Source organism: Populus euphratica, unplaced genomic scaffold (assembly GCF_000495115.2).
Source record: "Populus euphratica unplaced genomic scaffold, PopEup_1.0 scaffold155.1, whole genome shotgun sequence".
Classification (NCBI taxonomy): domain Eukaryota; kingdom Viridiplantae; phylum Streptophyta; class Magnoliopsida; order Malpighiales; family Salicaceae; genus Populus; species Populus euphratica.
In genome coordinates, this window is record NW_011499929.1 from 566,067 (window position 1) to 591,013 (window position 24,947).

Here is a 24,947-nt window from a genome sequence, read left to right on the forward strand (position 1 = left end):
TTTTAAGATTAATACTTTTAATTATAATAAAAATTAAAATATTTGAAATCTTTCATCAATATCCAATAGAACTAGATCACGCAATACCCATTGAACTGGGGTTATGACGTCAAATCCAAGACAATCAAGTCCTGCCTCAGACTCAAAACAATCAAGTCCTTTGTCATGACTCAAGTGCACTAGCTCTTCCCAAGTCATCTATATTGTCACATGGCGCTCTGGTTTGTATGTGGGGCGGGTGTGGACTAACTCACTGAAGCACTCTTAAACATCACATGATGCTTGAATTTAATTACTAGGAAAGGATTGCTAATAGCCATGTGGTTGGACTGGATGTTTTCATGCCCAACCTCACATGTGTTAATATAATAATATATATATAAACACTTTGAATTATAGGAGAAAAAGTGTATAGGAGAGATATATATTATTTTTTCTCCTAGTGTTTATATAAAAAATATTGCTATTTGTGTTATAAATATTATTATTTTTATTATAATTTAAAGTATTAATATAAAAAATATTACTATTTGTGTTTTAAACATTGTTGAAATTCTTAATATAATTATTTATGTTATAAATATGTTTATTTTTATTATAATTAATATTATTAATAAAATAATTAATGCATTTAAAAAAATAATTATTATTAATATTAAAAATATTATATGTTATATTATAAATTTTTATAGTAGTTTTTATAAAAATAAAAAGTAAATCCACCATGCAACGTTGGTATATAACGTGGGCAACCAACTAGCAAAAGCTATAATAATAGAGCTTCGAGAAATTAATCAGAAAGCGCATAAGATAACCTCAACATCTATAATTATATATATATAAAAAAAAGCTATAACAGTGAACATTTACGGTTTGTTTTAGTTTATGGTCGTGATTTACAACGCAGTAGTTTTTCAGCGTTAAATATGTGACATAGACCATCAATGTGCACATCTAGCAGGATAGGGTACCCCTAGAAAAGTAGGAACATCAACCCAACATTATTATATCTACGCTCCATATATAACTTTTACATGGGTCTAATATACATAAAAGTGATTATTTTAATATATATAAAAGCGATTATTTTTAACTCATTTAATGCCTGATTATTATATTACAGGTAAATTTAAAAGGTGCAGTCTTTCCACTGTAGAAATGATACTTTTAACACATTCACAGTGTTTTTTTTTTTCATTCCCTTTTTCATGCAGCCACCAAATTATAGACCAATTTAGATTAATGTACCAGGAGGAAGCAAGATTGAAAGACATGAGATCAAAGTGTAAAATACGGAGGAATTCGGTGGGTTTTTCAACCTTTAGGTAGAATGTGCAATTTAATCCTCATATTTTCTAAACTATAAATATCATGTCCTTCTAATTTTTAAATTTACAAAAAAAATAATTTTAATTCAAAATTTTATTTTTTGTAGTTTTAAGTTCCTGACTTTAGAGAAAAAAGGAGTTGTTGAATTTTAATATTAGATAAAAATATCAACATTGATACTAATTCTAGCCACAGAAATAATTAAGGGTTGGTATTTTTTCACATTTAAATTTGCTTAAGAAACCAGATCTAAGCCTAAGAAGAGTTTTAATTTCAAGCTAATCTTGGTTTTAATTGTAATTTTTTAAAGTTATTTATGGGTTTATCAAGATATTCGAGATGATTCAAGTTAAAAAACAAATTAAAAATTAAGTTTATAGACAAAATATCAGTCAACCCTGTTTTTCTAACCACTGAAATAATTAAGACATGAGAAAAGTAAATGATAAGTCATCTAAGTTTTTTTTTAAAAAAAATAATTAGAATCTTTTCTAAATAGGTCATTAATGTTGACTTAACTTGTTAAACTTGACAACACTTATATCTTTTATTTTATTTTTATATAATTCTGCTTTCTTAAAAAAGTTAACTCCTTTTGTTAGCATGATTTTCTAAGATTTATATTCAAGTTAATACCTATTTTCTTGGATTTTATATTTGTTTATGAAACCTTTTTTAAATAGTGGCTTTTTTTAATTAATTTTTTGTATTTAATTTTTAAAGCAATTATTCTAAGTTATTTATAGTTTTATTTTATGTTTTGCATAATAAAATTTATTTTTAAAAATAAAAAATAATTATGTTTGTATAATATTTATAATACATGCAACCTTGCATAATATTGTTTTCCAATTGATTTTATTTAATCAATTTTATATATGTGTCTATTTCTATTACCATCTAATCAAATAAAAATTAATTTAATAAATAAAATTGTTAAATATAATTAGGTACATGACTCGTATTGTGAAATAAAAAATTATCGATATATATGATTCTCAATATATTTAATTAAATACATATATATTCAATTTTATTTTGTAAAAAAAAAAATCTGACCTTTGATTAATAAAATGCAAGTCAAATAATTAATATATCCTAATTCAGTTGTTTTTTTTTTTAAAAAAAATTCATGTTTATCCGGTTTCTTGTGTACCTTTATGGTATAAAATATTGTTTATATATATATTAAAAAAAAACCCAATGGTGGAACTTGATCGATCAATACTTTAAAGAAATAATAACAAACAAATTTGCATTGCTAAGATGATATGTTATTCCACGTCGGAATAGCATTTGATGATACCGATTGGAAAAACAAATGGTTATCAAGGTGGGAATAAAATAATTGAAATATCTTGCCTAAGTTTACACATGAGCTCACAACATTAGTTCTCAAGCATCGATCCTCGTTTGTTTGCAAAATAAAATAAATAATAATAAAAACCCTAATTTGATACGGGGCATAAACTTTAGACGTGAGGATCCACCACCAGATCATCAGAACCTTGGAAATTCACGGTGGCCTGAGCTTGTAACTGATGAATTCGTAAGAAAACTTCATATAGAAATCTGACATTTTACTGTAAGCTGTAAAACTAGACTAAAACATGTGAATTGGGCTCAGCTTGTCTCTAAAAACTTATGGAAAAATAAGTTTTTCATGGAACTTGAAACATTATGATTTTTTAAAATTTTTTAATTTGATTCTCAAACTTTACTTTTACTTCGTATAATTAAATAATTGAAACTCAAATTAACACCTTATAAATTTGAAATTTGTTTACAAAGTTCATTGTAGCTCTCATTTTTTTTGGTTATTAGATTATGGTCCCTCTATTTTTTCAAAATTCATTTTTTGTACCAAACTTTTTTTCCTTTTTTTTCAATTTTTTTCTTTTTTATTAATACTTTTTTTATATGTTTTTCTCTTAAATAACTTTTAAATTTATGATTTAATTAATATCCATTCTCTATGATTTTTTTTATAGACTTCTTAATCTTTTTAAAATGATAATTATTTTTTTTTAATTATATTGGGTGAATTTAATTTTTCTAAAAGGTTAGTATAATTCATTTGTAATTTTTTTAATATTATATATACATTAAATCTTTATTTTTATGATGTTTTTAATATATGTTGTTTTGCATAATATTTATTTTATTTTATTTTATTCATAATCTCTATTACAAAATAATTTTTATAAATAAATTTATTAAATATAATCAGGTAAATGATCTATTTTTTTGTTATTAAAAAAAGGTTTTTTTTTCCGTGTTATCATGATTGTTTTGTATATATTTTCTTGTTTGTTATTATTTTTTTATTTTAATATAATTGAAATAAAACTTAATTGATTTGATTTTTTAAAATATATTTTCAACACCTAAATATTTTACTAGAAAAATAACGCAATCTCGCGCAAAAAAAACCAAGTTATTGGTTGATTTGTTTTTTTTATTAACATGTTTCTATCATCTAAATATTTTAATAGAAAAATAATGCATTTCCGTGTACGGACACCGGTAGCTGCAGCTTGGTTGGGTAGCTGGTAGAATTTAAAACCAATAAACATATTTATAGGAAGATTATCAAAGAAATAATGAAAATATGCATCGACAAGTTCATGTGGGAAACCAAACAACACATGAAGATCGATGGACCACTTATAAAAAGAATGATCGATCACCTTTTAAATAAAAAAATAATCAACCACACACAAACACACACATATATAATAAAAAAAAGAACAATGACATTTTAAGAATATAATTATAGTTATTTTTAAAAAATTAATTTTAAAATTAATATATTAAAATGATTTAAATACCAAAAAAATTAATTTAAAATAAAAAAATTTAAAATTTTATCAAAAGCACTTAGTATTTATTTGAAAGTGCAATATATCAAAATAATATATTTTTTTATTTTTTAAAATTTATTTTTAAGATTAACACATCAAAACAATTCAAAACATATAAAAAAAATTAAAAAAATAATTTTTTTTACAAATAATTTTTTTAAAAACACAAATTACATCAGGTTTTTAAAGGGTGATCTTCATCTCAATCAATAAAAAAAATCTTCATCTCAATCCATAAAAAAAATACTCTCCAGAAAAAAAATCTATATATGAAAGATATGTTTTAGTTGATAATTAATTTACCAGATAAAAGTCACCATTAAAAATAGTATGAGATCGAACGGTGCTTAATAATTTAAATAGAAATTTAAACGCTCCAATAATTTAAATAGAAATTTAAACGCTCTAAGTGAATTTTTATTTGTATTGTTTGAGATATTAGTTTTTAAAATATTTTTTATTTAAAAATATATTAAAATAATATAATTTTAAAAATTTTATTTTTAATACCAGTACATTAATATAATCTAAATATATTAAAAAAATTTAATTCAAAAGCAATTTTTTTTTTCAAAATAAAAAAAAAACCCAGTTGAACGGCAACCTACGGAAATCAAATTTCATCATAATAAGAATTGAAAATACATGAAAGAAAAAGTAACCTCATATTGGTCAGCAACAAATAACCATATTTCCAAAAAGGATCCCCAATCTATGTTTCTGATCAATTGAGTCCCTGTTGTGTACAACAATCGTTCATTGGATCCTTTCATCAACGAATTTGCCTAAACCTCCTCTCAAATGGGCACACAATCTGTGGATGATGCCAGGTATATTTGTTGATGTAGGGATCAAAACAAGGATTCCTGGACATGTAGAGGACTTACTTAATAAGGTAACAAATTAACCTGGGGACCCAATTGAGAGAAAAGTTATTGGCTGGGAACTGTTTCGATTACCCCCCCAAAAAAAAGGTGTTGATGTGTCGTCTGTTCTAAAAGCAATGAAAATGACAATTAAAAGAAAAATCAGGTGCCTAATTAGTAATTACCAATAAAGTCAAGCACCGCCATTTTTCTTCTGACCTCCAGGAGGTAAAAAAGATGCCCTGTTAACACCACCATCATCAGCATCAACGGATCACAACCGTGCAAAATTTCCTAGTCTGACTTTTCAGAAAAATAAACGGCTGATGATTAAAAAATAATAGAATCGAGATGAATAGAATGTTTGTTTTTATATTTTAAAATTTTTTTGAACAAAATTGAAAATTTTTATTTATCTATTTTAAATTAAATTTTATTTTAGTATTTAATATTAAAGATACAATTTTTAAATAAAAAATATTATTTTAATATATTTTTAAATAAAAAATACTTCTACAATATCTTCCCACCGCAAAATCCAATGCATGCAAGCGTGTAGAAGTAGAAGTGCAGAAGGGCGACCTACAGGACGGGGGAGGTTGTTGAGGAAGAAGAAGGCATTTTTGCCTTTAACTGTAAAGGGCTAGGAGTAAAAAATAATTATAATAATAAAAAAACCCAGAAAAATTCAAAATATTTTTATAAGAAAATATAAAAACAGAAAAGAAAATCAGCCCCCTTCCATTCTGAGCCTCTCCCTATATATATTCCTCACACCAGGCTCCGCATAGCCTGCTCTCTCTCTCCCCCTCCTCTCCTCTTCCCCTCTCGGAAACAAAAATAACCCTTTTCTCTCACTAGAATTTATGCGTGTATAAATAAATTTGCAATTTTGTTTGGTAACTGAATTTGCATTAGCTGATAAAAAATCATAAACACAAATTAAAACAAGTAGTAGAAGACGAAGCAAAAGAAGAAAAAGAGGAGGAGGGCATATTGTAGATGAGGTTGAGCATGCCCTCTATTTGTATTCTCATTATGCCTCCTCTCAGATCTTAAATTATCAATTTTGATGAGATTTACCATCTGGGCTTTTCTTTAATCGGTGGGCTATATAAGATTTTTTAATTTTTTTGGATTCGGATCTTTCTAAATTTTGGACCTTTATTGAATACCAGGATGTTTCTGGGTTCTTCTGTTTTTTCTTTGTTGTTTCAGGTTTGATTGATTCTAGATTGTTGGTTGGCTGGTTGATCGTTGAAGGATCTGTTAAGTTTTCTGTTTTTGTGTCAAACAAAAACATAGGAGTTCTGTTCTGTGTTTTTTCTTAATTGTCTAAATAAAGGTATTTCCAAAATCTGAATTGCATTCTTATTCAATAAAGTGACAACTTTGATTCATTTTCTGCTCAGTGTTAATGGTCTTTGTTGGTTTTGATTTGCTATTGAATTGTATGTTAATCATGTTGATGTTGATTGGATCCAGTGTAGAACACGTTTACTGAGTTGAAGCGGTCTTTCGATTGTGTAAAAAGTTTTGCCTTTTTCTATTGATTTGATTAGTAGTGTGATTTGTATCTGTGAAGTTCTGGGCTTCGTGTTCACTAAGAAAAATATTTTGTATTGTAGAGATTAAAGAGAAAAACAAAAAAATGCAATCTGACAGTGGCAAGCTATTCATTGGTGGAATTTCATGGGACACCAATGAAGAAAGGCTCAAGGACTATTTTCAATCTTTTGGGGAGGTAGTAGAGGCTGTGATAATGAAGGATCGCACCACGGGGCGTGCCCGTGGATTTGGCTTTGTTGTCTTCTCTGACCCATCTATTGCAGATAGAGTCATTAAAGAAAAACACAGCATTGATGGCAGAATGGTAAACTATATTAACCTTAAAGTGACCCTTAAATTTGTGTGCAATGTGCTAATGCTGTTCAGAAAGTATACTATATACTGCACCATGCAGAGTGTAGAATTCATTTCCGTGTCTGAGTCACGTGTCCAGTGTTCTAACCGAAGATTTTTTTTTTAGTTCTTTCTCTGTATTAAATTAGATTTCAAATCAACCCGAGAGTAAAAGCTTGCCTTCTCTCTGTTTATTTTTGTTTGATTGTATTAGTTTTGCTAATCTTCCAAATTTGTGTTTTTTTTATGTACTGAAGTTAAGCTTTATGTGTTGACAGATTCCCACTGTCTAAGCTTGGTTTTCTAATTGTGCGTTTATCCCCAGGTTGAAGCAAAAAAGGCTGTTCCCAGGGATGATCAGAACATTCTGAGCAGAAACAGTGGCGGTAGCATCCATGGTTCTCCTGGGCCAGGGCGTACAAAAAAGATCTTTGTAGGAGGCTTAGCATCGACTGTTACAGAAAGTGACTTTAGGAAATATTTTGACCAGTTTGGGATCATCACAGATGTTGTGGTGATGTATGATCATAACACACAGAGGCCAAGGGGATTTGGGTTCATCACTTATGATTCTGAGGAGGCAGTGGACAAAGTTTTGATGAAGACTTTTCATGAATTGAATGGCAAAATGGTTGAGGTTAAGCGAGCTGTTCCCAAAGAGTTATCACCCGGTCCCAGTCGCAGCCCACTTGGTGGATATAACTATGGTCTAAATAGGGTTAATAGCCTCCTTAATGGCTACACTCAGGGATATACTCCAGGTGCAGTTGGAGGTTATGGACTGAGGATGGATGATAGGTTCAGTCCGGTTGCTGGTGGTCGAAGTGGTTTCCCTCCATTTGGTTCTGGTTATGGAATGGGCTTGAATTTTGAGCCATCATTGAGCCCTAGTTATGGGAGGGATGCAAATTTTAATAGCAATCTCAGCTATGGTCGAGGAATGAGTCCCTACTACATTGGCAATACCAATAACCTTGCTAGACCTGTAGGATATGATGGAGGTAATGGAGGAAACACTTCATTTTTCAGCTCGGCAACGAGAAATCTGTGGGGAAACGGGGGGCTCAATTATAACACCAACTCTACAAGTTCAAATGCATACATGGGATCTGGAACTGGAAGCCTCGGAGGAAGCACCTTTGGCAACAGTGGAGCTAATTGGGGTTCTTCATCTCTTTCAGCTCAAGGTGGAGGAAATAATGTTTCTAATAGCAGTCTGAATTTTGGGTATGGAAGTGGTGAAAATAGTTTTGGTCTGGGCATGGGTAGTTATGCAAGAAATAGTGGGAACAATGGGGGCCCAACATCATCATATGCTGCATCAAATGGTAGCTTTGATGGAGCATTTTCTGACCTTTATGGCGGTAGTTCAGATTACAGGCACCCCACTTGGCAGCCATCAAATTCCGAGCGAGATGGATCTGGCTCTTTTGGCTATGGCCTCGGCAATGCCACGTCTGATGTTTCAGTAAAAAACTCTCCTGGTTATGCTGATGGTTATAGTGTTAATAAGAGACAGTCAAATAGAGGTAAGAGCTCCTAGTCTAGTACATCCATTTAACTGCTTGCTCTGGTTCTTTGAATGTTCTTTCTCAATATTACCAAATAAATCCATACTGAATCATTAAAGTTGTTCCTAATGTTCTGAGAGATAAGTATGCTTCATAACCTGTAGCAGCATAAGCGATTAGTCTACATTTTATTATCATTTTTTTTTCATTATCTGTATATCCATGTGCATATGCACAGATGTGAAAAAATTACAAGTGGTTTACACAGAACCTTTGTGATTTTTGAAACATGAAGAAATCAATTTGAAACAGGTAGCTATTATAGCATGTCTTCTTTTGTTCACTACACGGATTCTCATCTTGCACTCGCTGGATGTGGGAGTCTCCCTACAACAACGAGTTGATTTCTATTGTTGAAAGTGCTGCTTTAACCCAAATCATTGAACTGCCACATTATTTGTTCTTTTTTACAGCATGAAAGATGAATAATGTTCAAGTGGCTAGTTTCAAATGTCTGAACTTAATTTTGCAGTTCATGAAATGTAGCAAACAATCGATTAGCATAAATTTACATAACCTCATGGTTGGTGCAATAGTTGACCGAGTAACTAATTATTCAATGTGCTGTGAGGAACATGATCTTGTGCGCCATACTTGCATCAAATGTCTCAAATTCTTGTTTCTGTTGTAGATTCATTATAAACCATGGGCTAATCACAATTTTGGGATGGGCACCCCCACACCCTGTGCAGAATATTTAGTTATTAATAATGTTGAGAGTTCAATATCATCATTTTCCATTTTCATGAATTAACATTCCTGGTCTTGAGGTTCAGAGGAGCAATCTAAACTATTGTCACAATTGTCATATGAAAAGTGAAAAAAGAAGATGTTCTCTGTGCATATATTGATTGGAAAATGAGGCTAGAAAAGCTTAGGCTGTGTTTAATTTTAGAATACCTTTTAGTTTCCTTTTCTAGTTTTCTTAATTTATTCTAAAAAAATTTCTTCTTGGAAAATTAAGGAAATGTGTTTACTAACACAAAATTTTCAATATATAAAATAAGGTCCTTTTTGGCTTGCATTGAAAATAATAAAAGAAAGGGACTTAAAAAATTAGGTGAGCTGAACAATACCCTTATCTCTAATAAGAGAGAATTTGGAAAGCAACTTTTTGATGTTTTTCAGTTTTCTAAACGAATGGAGAGATGGAAAACACGTCCCAAGAAAACAATTTTTATTCTTAACTAGAAAACGCCTTTTCTTTACCTTCTATTTCTTAGAAAATCTTTAAAGAAAACGGAAAAACTTTACTCAAGTAGACAACATTTATTTTTGTTTAGTTGTCTGTATGATTTGTCGCTTCAGTTGCATGTTCTCCCTTCATTTGTCATGTGTTCGTGTCTTTGTGAATTGCCATTAAATTGCTCATTCTTTCTGGTGCATTTATTGCAAGTTTGCCTCATTCCCATTGTTGAGATGTAGATAGTTGATGTTTACCTAGCAAGATTTAGCTCTATTCTATAGTATCTTTGTTGATATTGATTTAGTTTATATCCGTGTCATGAGATGTTTTTCTCGATTGATAAAGCACCAGTGATTAGCACAAAACTTTTTTCTGCCTCTTCAAGTCTTTTGTCTTTGTGGTTGATTTTTACATGATGTAAAACCATGAATTTTCACCACTATTATCTGTGCACTATTACACATACTGTACTCCCTCCATTCCATTGTGTTTACCATTCTGTTTTGAAGTGCCTGCTAATATTTGTCAGTAAAAAGAATTCAAATGGTTTAATTATTTTTCCTCCCATAATATACTCTCTTTCACAACAATAGTTTCATGCTGGATAGGAAACTGGTTTCAAATATGCATATCTTTTATGTTCTGTTAAATGATATTATTTTTGTCTCCAATTGCTTTTATTTTGCATCTGTAATCTCCATAGTTTTCCTCGTATTTCTTAGCATTTTAGACCTTTAAGTTTTGCAGTGATCTGATTCAGTTTGGATTTTTCAACGATCCTAGTATTATCATCTTAACAGTGGGATTATACCTTGGAAGTTAGTTTATAGCCAATGTCAAAAATAAAAGGCAGACCCCAGTGTTGGCCTCTAGCGTAGGCTTATCAAGATTGGATGTTAATTCAAATTTCCACTATGACTGTGCATTGAAGGGAGAACTCGCTCGATTCCTCATGTGCTTTCCTACCATATTGTCCTTGCTTCTAAATATGAACTTGTAATGTGGCATTAATCTTCTTTTATGCTTTGTTGGCTTGAAAAATACCATGTTGAGATCTTCTGTCTACTTGTAATTTTGTTTCAATTGGTTCCCCTTTTGACCCAACTGTTTCATGAACTAAGGTGTTTTCACCTGTGAATCTGATCCAGTCCTCATTTCGAGGATTTTGGTTTGGGGATTTTGAATTAGAAGTTCAACCATATGCATTGCGAATAAAGATTCAGATAGAATGGTGTAGAAGGCCTGGAATGTGTGCAAGTAATGATAACAGACTAAATGACTAATTTATCACACTTTAGTTGCTGCATTTGCAAGTTTAGGTAATCACTTTGTCCTGGAGGCATCCTATGATACTATTTCATATTAAACTTTGGTGAATAAAAAAACTAGTTGTAAGGGATCAAATTGTCTAAATATAAACTTTCTTTAGTTCTGAGCACATGACATTTGTTGATTGTTTGTAGTTTGTATGCTTATTGATAAGATGTAAAAAGGATAAGGAAGATTATGAAATTGGGAATGGTGGGCCTGGGAATTCCTGCGATTAGGGACCTATAAGAAGCTTGGATAACAAAGACAGATGGAAGTCAGTGATGTTTCAAAGAATAAATTTTTCAGTGAAGTAAGGAGGTTTCTTTTCTAAATAGTAATTCCTAGATTATAAGCTCACCGATTTTGAAGTTTAATTCCTGGATTATAATTCACCAATTTGTGAGGGATCAGTTGCAAAGGTAACACAATCCACTCACATGAATACAATTTTGCATTTATTCATTATGTCAGAGCATCTTTCTTTATCATTGTGTTACAAACATCAGTTAAATATGTGCTTCTACATCTTGTTTGTTGACTGAACTGCTTAAGTTGTACTTTACCATCCATTTTAGCTAAGAAATGAGGGTGTTCCAAGTATCTGTATGATTATTATGTACAATGCAAAATTCTTTGATTTGCTTCACTAGTATTCGTGCTGATGTCAACGTCAACGGTTTTCTGTGTAATTTAATTTTTCCCCCTGCAATTCTTGAACCGAAATTTTTTGCACAAAGCATAGCCATTTTAATTTTTTGACAACTAATTCCAGGGAAATTTACATGGTACGATTTGATGAATTGATTTAATTGTGCCTCAACCTTTAGATTTTGAGGGATTTTCTTCTATTTTTTTTCAGGAATTGCTGCCTAGCTGGATCATTTCTGTTGTCATGATGTATTAAGTGGAGATATTCCGGTGACCCAGGTGAATTGTGAATTTCATGCATCCTCTCATTAGTATATTTCAGTTAAAACAAATTGGTTATCTAGAGCTAACTGGAGTGCTCATTTCGAAGAATTAAATTTAGAGATAGATGTTATAAGGTTTTGTGTTAAGGGTTGAGTTTTGAGTTACAATTTAGGTTTTTTTGTTTCTGTTCATTGATTGAGATGTAAAATCAGCTTGCGGGATATAGTCGAACTGTATCATGCATCTCTGGTGAGGCCGGCGATACAAAAAGATTTAGACTTTTTTTACCCCCTAGTTTTTTATGCCTTGTAATTTCTGGCTAAGTTGTGGATTTTTATGTCTTCTTGTTTTTCCTACTTCCCCATTAATGGGGATTATTTTTCAGCAGATTGTACCCCCCCAGATTCTTGTTTATTTTACTAGTGTGATACGTTCAAGGGATACCCATCTAGGGTCCCCCGTGAATAAGTTACCAGCATATTATTGTTCCTTTTCCATTTCTATATTTTGTAAGCTAAGAGTTGAAAAAAAAAAAACTTGGTATTTGATCTGAACACGGAAATTGTCTGCCACATGTTAGACCAAGTTATATTGATGACTGGATATCTATCTAGTGTTCAATCGATTACGTTGTTTTGATGAGATTCTAATTAGTGGTTGCAGTATTGCGTGCATTCAGTGTGGTCAGCAGTGGGATCCTCCTAGTTTCTCAACAGCACTTTGCATGTTTTTTCAATAGTATTTTCCGATTCTCGTCTCCTCATTATGCTTAAGTCAGTCTTGTTATTTCGTTTGCTTCCCAATGTTTCCGAGTTTCCATTCATGCCTTGCTTTCCAATCCCTGGCTTATGGACTTGCATGCATCATATGATATCCCATTCGTTTTCATCTGGGATGGTCTTTTTATTTTTTTTTAAAGCTTTGACTGTTCTTTGCCCGTTTCCCATCACTTAAGCTTGATCGTCCCTTTCAGTTCTCTGTAAATGAACAATTTGTTCATCAAATGCTGTCTAATGGCCTTCATGCTCACTGAGAAAAACGAAGATCGAATTCCTGACCTGGATATTGTTGCTATCGAGCCATCAGTTTTGCAGGCACAGTACAATCTTATTCACCTGTGGCAATGCTTTTGATCTGGATTCAGTCGGATTCTTTCTTGGTCGAATGCTTTCTACCAAGAAATCCGGCAGGTCTTTTTATGCTGTTCTTGTATGTTTTTCTCTTGGTTGGACGTGTGTCCGTTTTGTCACCTAAGCTTGGATAATGAGATAAAAGTGCTTCTCAAGAAAACTCTTCTGTATCATCGTTTTCAATCTATCATTAATAAATGGTTCATTGATGCTATGTATTTTGTCACTGTCCCTGTGGCTTTATGGCGTGTCAATGGTCATAAAAGATAGGTAACTTGGCGGGTGGGTAGTATTTCTGTTGAAGTAGACAATCAACGCCATGTTTAGAACCGCCATTTTTATGTTGCCCTCAACACTCAATTACTCGGTTTTGGTGCGTTTGATCTGACCAAACTGATGAAGGTGAGAAGATATGGGGATTTCTAATGGCCCAAAGTCGAAAAGAGGGATTGGAAACGGCCTTAAATGATATGACCCTATCGAGAGGGAGTGTCTCTTCCTCTTTCTTTTTCGGAGGTACGACTGAAGCCTAAAGAAACGGCGACTTCCAGACGACACTTTAATAAACCTATTTTTTAAAGGAAGGTGTTGAGATAGATAGTTATAGAGATTTCTCTGTAGAACATCCTTACAGACTTGAAAATAATTAATTAACAACTAGATGATGCAAAAAGAAGAACGAACAAGTTTCTTGGCCTACAAAAAGCACCATGCAAAAATCCAGGCGCACTATATTTTTCTTCTCCTTCTTCTATGGAACTGATCACAGGTTAAGTTAACCATGGCTCCCACTTTCCTTGTCAGACCCTCCTCCAATCAACCCTTCTCTTCTCAGCTTCTCTTCTTTCGATTTTCTGCAAAAAACCACCCAAGAATTCACTTCCAATGCTATACAAGCTCCTATCAATGTAGAGAGGCACAGACAATACCCCAACTTAGCATAAGACCTGCTCTCTCCCATAACTTCAAATCCTTGAAAAACATTTACAACTCCTAGCACCACACAAGCATACCCCACAAAATGGTGATAAGATTTCCAGTACTTTCTGAACTTGTTAGTGGTCTTAGGCCTAAACAACAGTGCTAGTGTTTGCAAAGCTCCAAAGGAAAATGCGGCGAAACCAAGCTTCCTATGTAGGCCATAAATCACTCCTGGTGATAATTCCCCTAGTCTAATTCCAATGGCAAACCCTACAGTTCCTATGATAAAAGCACAGAGTTGTATCCCTGCATGTACATAAAACCATGTTGGCCCTAGTGCTTGTATGTGCCTCAAATATCTTGCAGTGACAGCTCCAATTGGGAGTAAGACTCCCCATGAGACAGCATTTAGGATCCCATGCACCGTCTTTAATGTTCTGGTATCTTCTTTAAGGGCAGCACTGAAACCATACAAGACATCGATGGTGGCAATGGAAGATAAGTCACTGGAGGTTGTGGGATGGATAGCTGGGGAGTAACCTTGAACGTATAGGCCACGGTTCCACACCATGTGAATTTTGGTCTTATTCCTTACAAGTTTCAAAGTGGCATAAATTTGGACGGCCGCGCCATTGTGTATCGTGGCCATTTTTCCACCGTAGAGGGTGGCGGAGGAGGATAGAAGCTGGATATCTAGAGGGCGAGAGAGGGGTGGCGATTTTTGGAGCTTCACTGTTGGGTCTAAAATAAAAGGTAACAGGACTAACAGGCCTGAATTGGGGTCTGGAAAGGCAACCAGAGCACGAGTGCCGGTCATTTCAGCCGAGGAAGGATTGATCCCCCACCCCACCCAACCGGAAGGTGAAATGAAGGTACCAAAAAACACAAGATCTAGGGTGGCATTGTGGGCGTGAAATGTCCAAGCCATCGAGGCTTGCTGGGTCGGGAGTGCCATGCATTTTTCAAAAGTCTTAGTGGGTGTGGTGGTGCTGCAATGGGCAGAAAATGCAGTCCGAACATACGAGGAGAGGAAGATGAGGACGAACAGGAGAGGCATTTTAGTAAAAAGATGACGGAATAATTAGAGTACTGAAGGATGGCAGAGGCTTGGAGGAGGCATGCAACTAGCAAGCAAGCTTTTGTTAACATTTGTGTGTTAGGTGAATGATGTTTATTTTGGGGGAAGAGTGACAGAAGGTTATCATGACTAGCAAACACTCCATGATCATATTTTTTGTGCTTAACTTTGAAGGAAAGGCAATTTCAAGTGTTAATTCGGTGGATAAGAAAAGAACGTGTTTGTTTACGAGGAGTGGATACATACATGATGGCGAGTCTTTGAAGGGGCCTGGATATATTGTAGCGCGTGGGTTAGGCTTTGAAACCAAGCCATTACACGTGAAAATCTTGGTCCAGCAATCCCTTGCCTGGAGCACGGGACTGCGGGTATCACTTTAATCTTTTCTTCATCTCTTTTTTTTTTATTAGATTAATTGAAATTTAAATATTTTTTTTTATGTTTTTATAGAATTAACCTTTTCTTTATTTAGGCTTTATAGATTTTTTTAATTTCTTATTAGTTTATCTTGATTCTACAATTTAGATTTTTAATATAATTTTTAAAAATTTTACCATTTAATATTAAATTAATTAAAAATTAATTTTTTATAAAATTATTGCGATCTATAACTTTAATAGTAGATTTAATAAATTAACTCGAGTTGATATAATATATTATTATATCAATATTTTAGAGAAAATGCTATATGATATTATATTTTGAATTTATAATTATTTTTCTTTCACAATCAAATAGATCAATTTTTTTAAATTTATCCATGGATTCGAATACAAAAATGAAAAGCTTGTGGGATGAATGAAAGGCACGAATAATTCACCTCTTGCCTCATCAATCGCAATAAAAGCAGTGATCAATTGGGGTCTGTGACCCCAAAGTTAGCTTTTAAAAAATGTCTGAGCTATTTTTAAGTAGTTGCATCATAGATGAGCAACAAGGAAAGGGAATGTATTCCTCTAATCATATTGTACAAGGAGCAGTCCATCATGCACCACAGCTCTACATCATTTGATTTTATAGTTTGCTTTATGAAAGGTATGAAAGAAATTTATTTTATTTTATGAATATAGTTATCCAAATTAAATTATGCACATCTTAATTAATTTTACAAGTCTTAAAAATTAATAATTTTTAAAAAATAAATTTAAAATCTAATAAGTTAAGTCACATTCCTCATATTTGATTTATCTTTTTTTAAATATTATTATATATATATATATATTATTCAATTTAATTTGGGTTGTGGTTATTAAAGTTTGGATTGTATTAAGGTTGAAGATAATTCTAATGCTGTAGATCAATTCATGAAATTAGGTTGATCCAATCAAGTTTGGACTGCCTAATTTGACTATGCTTTTTTATCTCTATTCAAGTTTGAAAACAACACATCAAACTTGGCAAGTCATGTTACCTGTCTAGGTTCAAATCCCATGAATGATATGGACATCCTTTTTAACTCTTATTATTTATTAATATAATTAATATTAATATGAATTGAGTTTATCCCTCCATCTTTCCTTTTATTTTCAAATATCAAACAAATCTCGAGAAGATTAACCATTTATTTGGAACCAAATCATATATTAAATTTAATTTAATTGATAACTTATTATAATTTTTATATATGAAATAAAATATAAAATTATATAATTAAATTCAATTATACTATTTAAAATATTTATAAAATTAGATTAAATTAGCAATGATAATAATTTTGTTTTCAATTCAGAATTACTTGTACATCTTTTTCGTGAATAATTTAATTATAGATAATATTGCCCTATGCTCTCAAGTACCGACCTTCATTTTCTGAGTCATGCCCTTAGCTTGTATTCAACAGTTATTATTAACGAGGGCTATGATAGGCAGCTGGCATTAACGAGGGCTGTGGAAGCTTTGATGGAGGGGAAGCCAAATCCTGCAGTTGAATATTCTTACCTTGTGCTTGCTCCCAAGAATTTGCACAGCGCCAGCAACCTGTCAAGCGTGTTATACACGGAACAGCAGAGATTCTCACAGGAATGGCGAGTTTCTTGAGCAGCTGACAATGTTGGGACTGCAGAACATGGGATTGGGTATTTTCAGTGCTATTTCAAAGAGTAATTGATTTGCAAATCAGAGGGTCTCTGCTCTCTGATTTACTTGTCTTTATTTTGTATAATTCGAATTCGAAGAACTCAATTTCAAGAATTCCAAGCAGCCCGTGAAGAAATAAGGGCCAGAGCCATGCAAGTTTGCTTTCATTTCTTCTTGCATGATAATATCTCCTTGCTTCTGTTCTGTAACAGTTCGATTTCCAACCCAATTAATGGCTAGTACTAATTCAATAAGCCGTAGCAATAAACCTACCAGAAATTGAAGGAAACCTGTTGCTGAGCGGTGATAAAACCAACGAAGCTACAGCGGCATGACTTAAAAGAGAGCATGTGCAATGGAGCTGTCACATATGCGCAGTATCACGGCAATTACCTCCGTCTAATATTTTAATTACTAAAAATTTTAGTTAGTTTCAGAGATTGAATATAAAAATTAGCTACGTAAGCAGAAGATATTAATACTTTAAATATTTTTTATTTAAGATATGTTATATTATTTTAATATTTAATAAAATTAGGTTTGGTTGTAATTTTTAATTGTTGATTTGTCAAAAATTTTAAAAAAACTCTTTTTAATAAGAAGGTTTTTATTTTAATGGGAGTAGAATCTTATTGTTCTAGTATTTGAATATTGTTTTAAACCTTCTCAATCACCTTTTAGTTATTTTTAATGTGTTTTGACTTTTATTTTTACTGTTATATTTTTTAATAATATTTCTTTTTATTTTTTCATAAAAATTCAAAAATAAATTATAATAACATAGAAGAAGATCACATACTTGTGGAGAGCATCCTGAATGGATCAGCCATGATTGGAAAATTTTTTTTCCTCTCCTCTCAAGGGTGGAGGTGTGTATGGGCTTAGGTGGGCTTTAGCCCAGACAAAGATTTTATTAATATTTTTAACTAGTTTTATATAAAGAAAATTTGTTATTCTTAATTGAGGTATCAAAAAATTTTGAAAATTTTTGTGGAGCTTTCTAATATGATACCTCAGCTTGGGTTAAAATTTTTAAAGAAATTCAGAAATTCGATAAAAAAATCACAATTTAATCAGTTTTATGTAATTAGATGTAATTTTCAATCTGACTATTAGATTAAGCTGAAATTTTATGAGAGATCTTAAAATATATTGAATAAAATTTGGTTAAAATTTTAGGATGAACATAGTTTACTAGTACTAACAAAAAAAAATCAAATACAACCAAAACGACTAATTAAGAGTAAAATGGTTATTTGCCAATAAAAAATAAAATAAATCAGTTGACTAGGTAGAAGCAAAACAGAAAAAGAAAGAAAAGAAAAGGTGAGAGAGAAAGAGAGAAAAGTAAGGGGAAAACATAAAAAAACCCAAGAAAAAAAAGAAAAGAAAAATGAGAGAATAACCTTGTAATCTTATAAAGTTCAACTTATAAAATATTAATCTAAGAAAGAATCAAGTAAAGGAAGGAGGAATTGAGAAAGGAAAAAATTTAATTACTTTAGTTTTCAGTTAATATGATATTGTTATTTTATCCCAGTTGAGGAATGATTATAATATCAATTCAAATTCGATTATAGATTAATTATATTTCACAAAATATCAAAAGATGTAACTTTAATAGTGAGTTTATTTTTATTTTCACTTTAATTTTATATACTTTTAAATTTATTTTTTAATATTTTGAACAGTGTATTTGAATTAAAACTTTACTGTCAACTTTAAAAATTCATGTACATGAGTTACTAATTTTTATTTAAAAAATTTATATATTTATTTAATAACCCAGGGCAGGAAAAATTCTTAGCTCCGCACTTATATGCACCACAATCAAAGTTAACTTGTTCTTAGCTTTGTCAAGGAAGGTAGAAATTTATGGGAATGCCCCGTTTGTTTGCTGAAAAGTAGATTTTTTTTAAAAAGTGAATTCTGAAAAAGTGAATTCCAAAAAAATGAATTATTTTATGATGTTTGGTAGTATAATAAAAAATAAGTTGGGAAACACTTTCCAGTGTTTGATTATGTCATGGAAAATAAGCTGAAAAATAACTAATTAATGTTTTATTTTTCTCAATTTTATTAAAATAATGAGGAACAAACCTTACAAATTAAAAAATTAAATGAGAATAAAATTGAAAAAAATATTATTTCATGAATTATCTCAATTAAAATAAATAATAATCAAAATAATAGAAATCATAAATTATTTCATAATAATATTAAAATAATAATAATAATATTAAAATAAAAAATGAAAGATGAAGAAATTAAAATAATAATATTAATATTTCATAAATTATTTCGAATAAAAATAAGTAATAATCAAAAGAATGATGATTAAATTTGATAGATAAAAAATTTTGATAAAAAAATGATAAGGAAAAAGCAAATAACAATTATAGAAATGAGGATCAAAATTAATATAAAAATTAAATTTTAAGAGATGAAATTGGGGATATTCCTCAAAGAATGATCAAGATTTTTCTCACATAGTTCCGGCATCCTGGTTGGTTACAAAGGTGGAGGTCGGTGAATAACCACTCATGGAGTAGTTTAATTTAGAATAAGAGGTCTTAATTGCTTTGTTTAATGTTTAATGGCTTCCATCACCGAAGCTTAGCTTTACACAAAGGGTCAACAAGTCCTCAAAGGTGGACTGCAAAGCCATTGGCCTCCTGAAAATCCTTGTCTGCTTTCCATCTTATTTTACATGGAAGAGCAAATGAAAGAAACACAAGATTCAGACACAGACGCGGAGTGCAAGTTTGGCATGGAGCGGCGGCCCTTTAGATTTTACTGATATAATTAGCGTGTTGAATTACGTAATTCATCCTAATTCGATCAGCACGAGTTTTTCATCTTTCATCATCACAACCTTTTCTTTTCTAGAGAGATGAAGCGTGCTCAAAGACTAAAGTCTTTAATTATAATTCTTCTTGGCGTGTGTGAAGGTTCTTGAGAACATGCCAAATGATTTGTCAGCAGGCCGATTAAGATATCGAGAACTAATTAATGTTGGGATCAACGGCCTATCAATCAAGGAAGGTGGAAACAAGTGAGGGAGAAACAGCTGGTAGTGCTAGCAACAACAAGTGAATGGCATGCGATCAAAATCTAGACTGAAGAAGCTTTGAAGATTGCATGGCGTGAGAGTTTTGGGTAGCAAGAGATCAAAGACTTCAAAAATGTCAAAAAGATGGAAGATTGTAAATCGTCTCATGATGTTACGAGGCTGGTATTTATACAGGAAGGAGGGTGGTCTTGGCTATTGAAATTGCATAACGTAAACAATTGAGCCTTTCTTTAGCTCCAAGCCCACCAAGTCAAGTTCCCTAATGTATCTCTAAGATAAAACCTGGACGTTGTCTATGTCACAATACCTTTGTCCATCCTTGCATAGCTCAAGCCTTTGCTAGATGAATCCTATCACCACTCCATTTGATGTACAATTTGGATCCATGTCAAATCTAGAAAAAATAATATGGATTAGTGTATAAAATGATGAATTAAATTACTTGATTTTAGGAACAAATGGATTTTATAACTTGGTAAAAAAATGAACTTTTGCAATTTTAACCACGAAATTTGCATTGCATGGTTTGTCATGACATTCTTGTTGGATATTAGCCATGACTCGATGATTTTGATAAAAATTATTTTAAAATTATTAAAAACCATTTTATATCTTATTAGAGTTGGGTATTTACACTTATGTTTTTCAAATAACTTGTTTATAATAAATAATGAATCTCTTTTAACTCTAAGATTATTTCTAAACATATAATTAAAATGTTATATTTAACTTAATTATTTGTGAAACAAAAATCAAGCTAAAAGGATATTATCACTTTATGACTTATTAAAGACGTCAATATTATAACCACCCATACCCATGTATTGACTTTGTTCCTGGTCTTGGATGCATCAAATTATAATTGTCATTGAACATGTTTTGCTATCATAATGTTGATATCCTATTTTAATTCATGATCGATACTAATGCATATGTGATTGACTAATAAATCAATCAAAGCTTAGCCAACTACTTTTTATGGCATACAATGTAAATTAAATTTAAACGATGCTAATGTCCATTTATTAATATGACCTCTTAAATAAGATTTTGATAGTATATATTTAATTAAATCAGTTTTACATTTACAATAACTAGTAATATATACTAGGATAATTTAAAACAAACAAAATAAAAAGATACACATAATTTCTCCATCAATATATTTTTTTAACCATTATGAGTGCAAACTAAGATAATACACAACATGTTCATGTTCATAGTTATTTTCTTGTGCTAGCATGCTGCTGATCAGTCTTTTCGCTATTGAAATATATAATGTTAAAGGCCTCCCAAATCTTGATAGGACCAATAATAAAGATTTAACTTAATAAGATTTTATAACTTTAAAGAAAATTGTTGCTTTCAGCTTGTTAAAACTTACAAGAGCTTCTCTTTTTCAATAACTTAGTAAAAGGTCTAATCTTCCCTACAATATTTGAAATGAACCTCCTTAGAAAATCAGTCATGCTAATAAGGCTTTGAAGTTCCTTTTTATTACGAGGAGGTTGTGCTTTATTTTTTTAATCTTTATGCCTTGTTAATGTAATAAATATCTTAGAAAATTACACACTTACACTCTATAAATACATTTTAAAGGCTTATTGTTACATCATACATCCTCATCCAGTCAAAGGCAAGATGCAATTTATTTAGGTAAGTGTATTTTTATTTTGACTTTATCATAATATGATCAATATTATAGAAAATTAAGGTCATTGCCCTTTGATATGTTGTACCAATATTTCCATATCAAATAACATTACCATATATTCATACATCATTAATGAACTAGGACATTTGAATACAATCTTGAAAACATCTTCTTATTTAATAAAAATCTAGTTATAACAAGAGTTGCCATTCATGAAGCTAAGTATTTTATTAATAGATATTTTATTGGTTAGCATATTAGCCATTAACATTAAATATTCATCTTTTAAAGTTGTATGACTTAAATATATGAATTCTATGTATATCTTTAATTTTCCATTTTTGTTGACCTAATAAATCTAGCTTTTAAGAGTTGTTTAACTTCTTCCTTCACATTATCGATTATATTTAGAGCCATTCTTCGCGACGGTTATTTGTGTGGCTTAAACCTAGGCTCAATTGGTAGAGGATCTTTTTACAAAAACTTTGTCTAAACTAGATATTTTATCATAATCTTATATAAAATAGTTTTTATAAATGTGTAACAATATTATCATTTCACTTGGAACTTCTTTTGTATATTTACTCTTGTAAAGGTTAATTTAGGCTTGTCTTCAATTAAAATGTCTTGAACTTCAGCACATCTATCATCCATCTTTGTTAGTGTTAGAGCAAGACTTATCATATTGATTATGATTAATTTTACAATCTTGATTTGATTATATTAATAAATTATATTATGATACCTCATTTACCTACAAACTTCATTAAAAGCCTTAGAACATACTATTAAGTCATAATATCTCATCTAATCTCATGTTTCAAATTCTTGATCATTTTCCTTTTATTATAAGTTATTTGGCCTACTAAAAGTTGTTTTGAGTTGCTCTATTTATGCTATATTTTTACTAACTAAGAAGTTAATGGAGTGACTCATGTTATCCATACTTATGAACTAGACTAGATCAATATTATTGGTGCATAGCAATACAACTTCCATCATTGAATTAATCACAAATGGTTTATTATCTACTTTTAACTATTTTGATTGATCTATCTAATAGTGACATTATCAAAGCTTAGTGCAAAAATGATGACATATATATGTTAGCATTTATCTAGTCTCATCTAAGAAAAATATTATAGCTTGATCTTGTTTCCACCATAGAAAAAGTTATAGACCCAAAAATAAGTTTACTTGGAATACCTATATAATATCTCTTATGCCTCTATAAAATCTAACATAACCATTTTTAATGAGATCATATCAACCTTGTTATGGCCAACCTTAGTAATCAAGCATAGGGGTATAATATTGAGTGAGGCATTATTATTGATGAAGACCCTCTATATTTATACACCGTTAAAGTTAGCAATTATGTACATGGATTTCAAATGACATCTTATATCCAATGTTGACTTAGGAAATATAATTCATGGATCTGGCTTAAAGACTTGGCTTTGACTAGTTAACTATAATAATATTTACCTTTTATTTTCTACATTATCTTTATAGTCACTATCCAAATTAGGTTGTTGACTAGTTTTGATTTTAAAGGAATATAGATGAGTGAATATCATGTTGATTGATATGATTTTTTCATGATTGATCACTTTTGCATTAGAAGGTTTTTTCAGTTCCTTATTATTTAAAGCACTTTGTTCACCTATATATTTTATTAGGACTAAGAATTATGATTGTTTTATCTTATCATATCATGTATTGTTATCATAAAGAGTTTTTAAACCTTTATCCATCATGCTATCATCTAGGAATCCATTATTAATCATTTTATTTATCTAATTAGTCTTATATTTAGACGAGGTCATTTATTAAAGCTTCTTCATATCTCATTGGCTCATTTAAAGTTATGATAATTTTGCTATCTTTAAGCACCATTGGCATTATGTTTTATGTAAAAGGTACATACTCTTCTTTTATTAGAGTGAACATTTTGATAGCATTTTCTTATTTCTTTTGTTTAATATAACTAATTTTATCTTATTCTCTTGTTGCATAATAATTAATAATTTGCACCAATCTTATGAGTTTTTTTTTCCTATTCAATCTTTAAAGGTGTTAGCCTAACATTTTGATAACTTAGTCATTTCATTGTGGTTGTTGATTAGTCCTACTCTTCATTTTAATAACATATGTTGCCTTTTAAGTTTGAGGTTAACTACTTTTCATATTTTTTTCACCATCTTAGTGATAACTTTATCTATTTTTAGAGATTTATTTAGTTATTTTTATTTTTTAGAGATGATGATATATTTCAATCTTTAAAGATGGTGGCTGTACAGAGGCATAAACTCTTTTCAACTTTTTTTTTTACTATGGTTTATCCCTATTTAATAATTTTATCCTTAACAAAGATCAACTTATTATTAATATTGCTATTTTAAACAAGAGGAGTTGAGGTCCTATCCAATATTGATCATTCTAATATACCTCTTATAAAAAATATAATTGGTGTTTGAGACTATTTGCTATCAATCACTTTGTTGATCCGTACAACATCAAAAACTTATTTTTTAGGTAAGGTATATGACTGTGTATCCTCTCTCCTTACCAAGATGTTTAGGCATTACATTCTTCTAAACCAGGCTTTGTATAACTATTTTTTTAATCTTAATCTCCTTTTTATATCTAGGAGATATTAATGACAGCTAAAAAAATTCATCCTCCTTATCATTAGGATTGGATAATTTATATTATGGTTGATGTGTTTGTGCCATCATATAGTCTTTTAGTCCTAAATGTTTTAGTCTATCATTAAGGTATTCCTTGTTCAACATTATCCCTCAAAGTCTTCATCTTTTGAAAAAAATCATATGTAAGTGGGGCACCTATACACCTTACTATAAGGTATATCCTGGGCTTGTTGAATCATCCTTTTAGCCTTTTCAAGATTTATTTACTTCTTAAAAGTACTAGCATATGTGACTAGATCAAACATTTTTTATAGTTAATCAACCTTTATCTTATATAACTTTTCATTTTAAAGTAACTCAACAAGTGACACGATCAAAAAATTGATGTCTTATCCCAAGTACAGGAGTATTGAAGTAATA

At 30.7% G+C, this 24,947-nt stretch overlaps 2 protein-coding genes across 3 annotated transcripts; one reads left to right on the forward strand and one right to left on the reverse strand.

Annotated features, from left to right (window-relative positions):
• Positions 1 to 5,830: 5,830 nt before the first annotated feature.
• On the forward strand, positions 5,831 to 12,495 carry LOC105135928 (heterogeneous nuclear ribonucleoprotein 1-like). 2 transcript variants are annotated; one of them, XM_011041038.1, is made up of 6 exons: positions 5,831 to 6,164; positions 6,278 to 6,404; positions 6,545 to 6,593; positions 6,688 to 6,932; positions 7,287 to 8,490; positions 11,889 to 12,495. In XM_011041038.1, the coding sequence occupies exons 4-6, from the start codon at positions 6,711 to 6,713 to the stop codon at positions 11,900 to 11,902; spliced, it is 1,440 nt and encodes a 479-aa protein (XP_011039340.1). In that variant the 5' UTR covers positions 5,831 to 6,164; positions 6,278 to 6,404; positions 6,545 to 6,593; positions 6,688 to 6,710; the 3' UTR covers positions 11,903 to 12,495. The 2 variants fall into 2 exon arrangements, with proteins under 2 accessions (XP_011039340.1, XP_011039341.1); XM_011041039.1 differs by lacking the exon at positions 6,545 to 6,593.
• Positions 12,496 to 13,629: 1,134 nt separating this feature from the next.
• LOC105135930 (cytochrome b561 and DOMON domain-containing protein At2g04850-like) lies at positions 13,630 to 15,281 on the reverse strand. The gene has a single exon (XM_011041040.1). It carries the CDS (start codon positions 15,047 to 15,049, stop codon positions 13,847 to 13,849), a length of 1,203 nt encoding a protein of 400 aa, XP_011039342.1. The 5' UTR covers positions 15,050 to 15,281; the 3' UTR covers positions 13,630 to 13,846.
• Between the last annotated feature and the right edge of the window lie 9,666 nt (positions 15,282 to 24,947).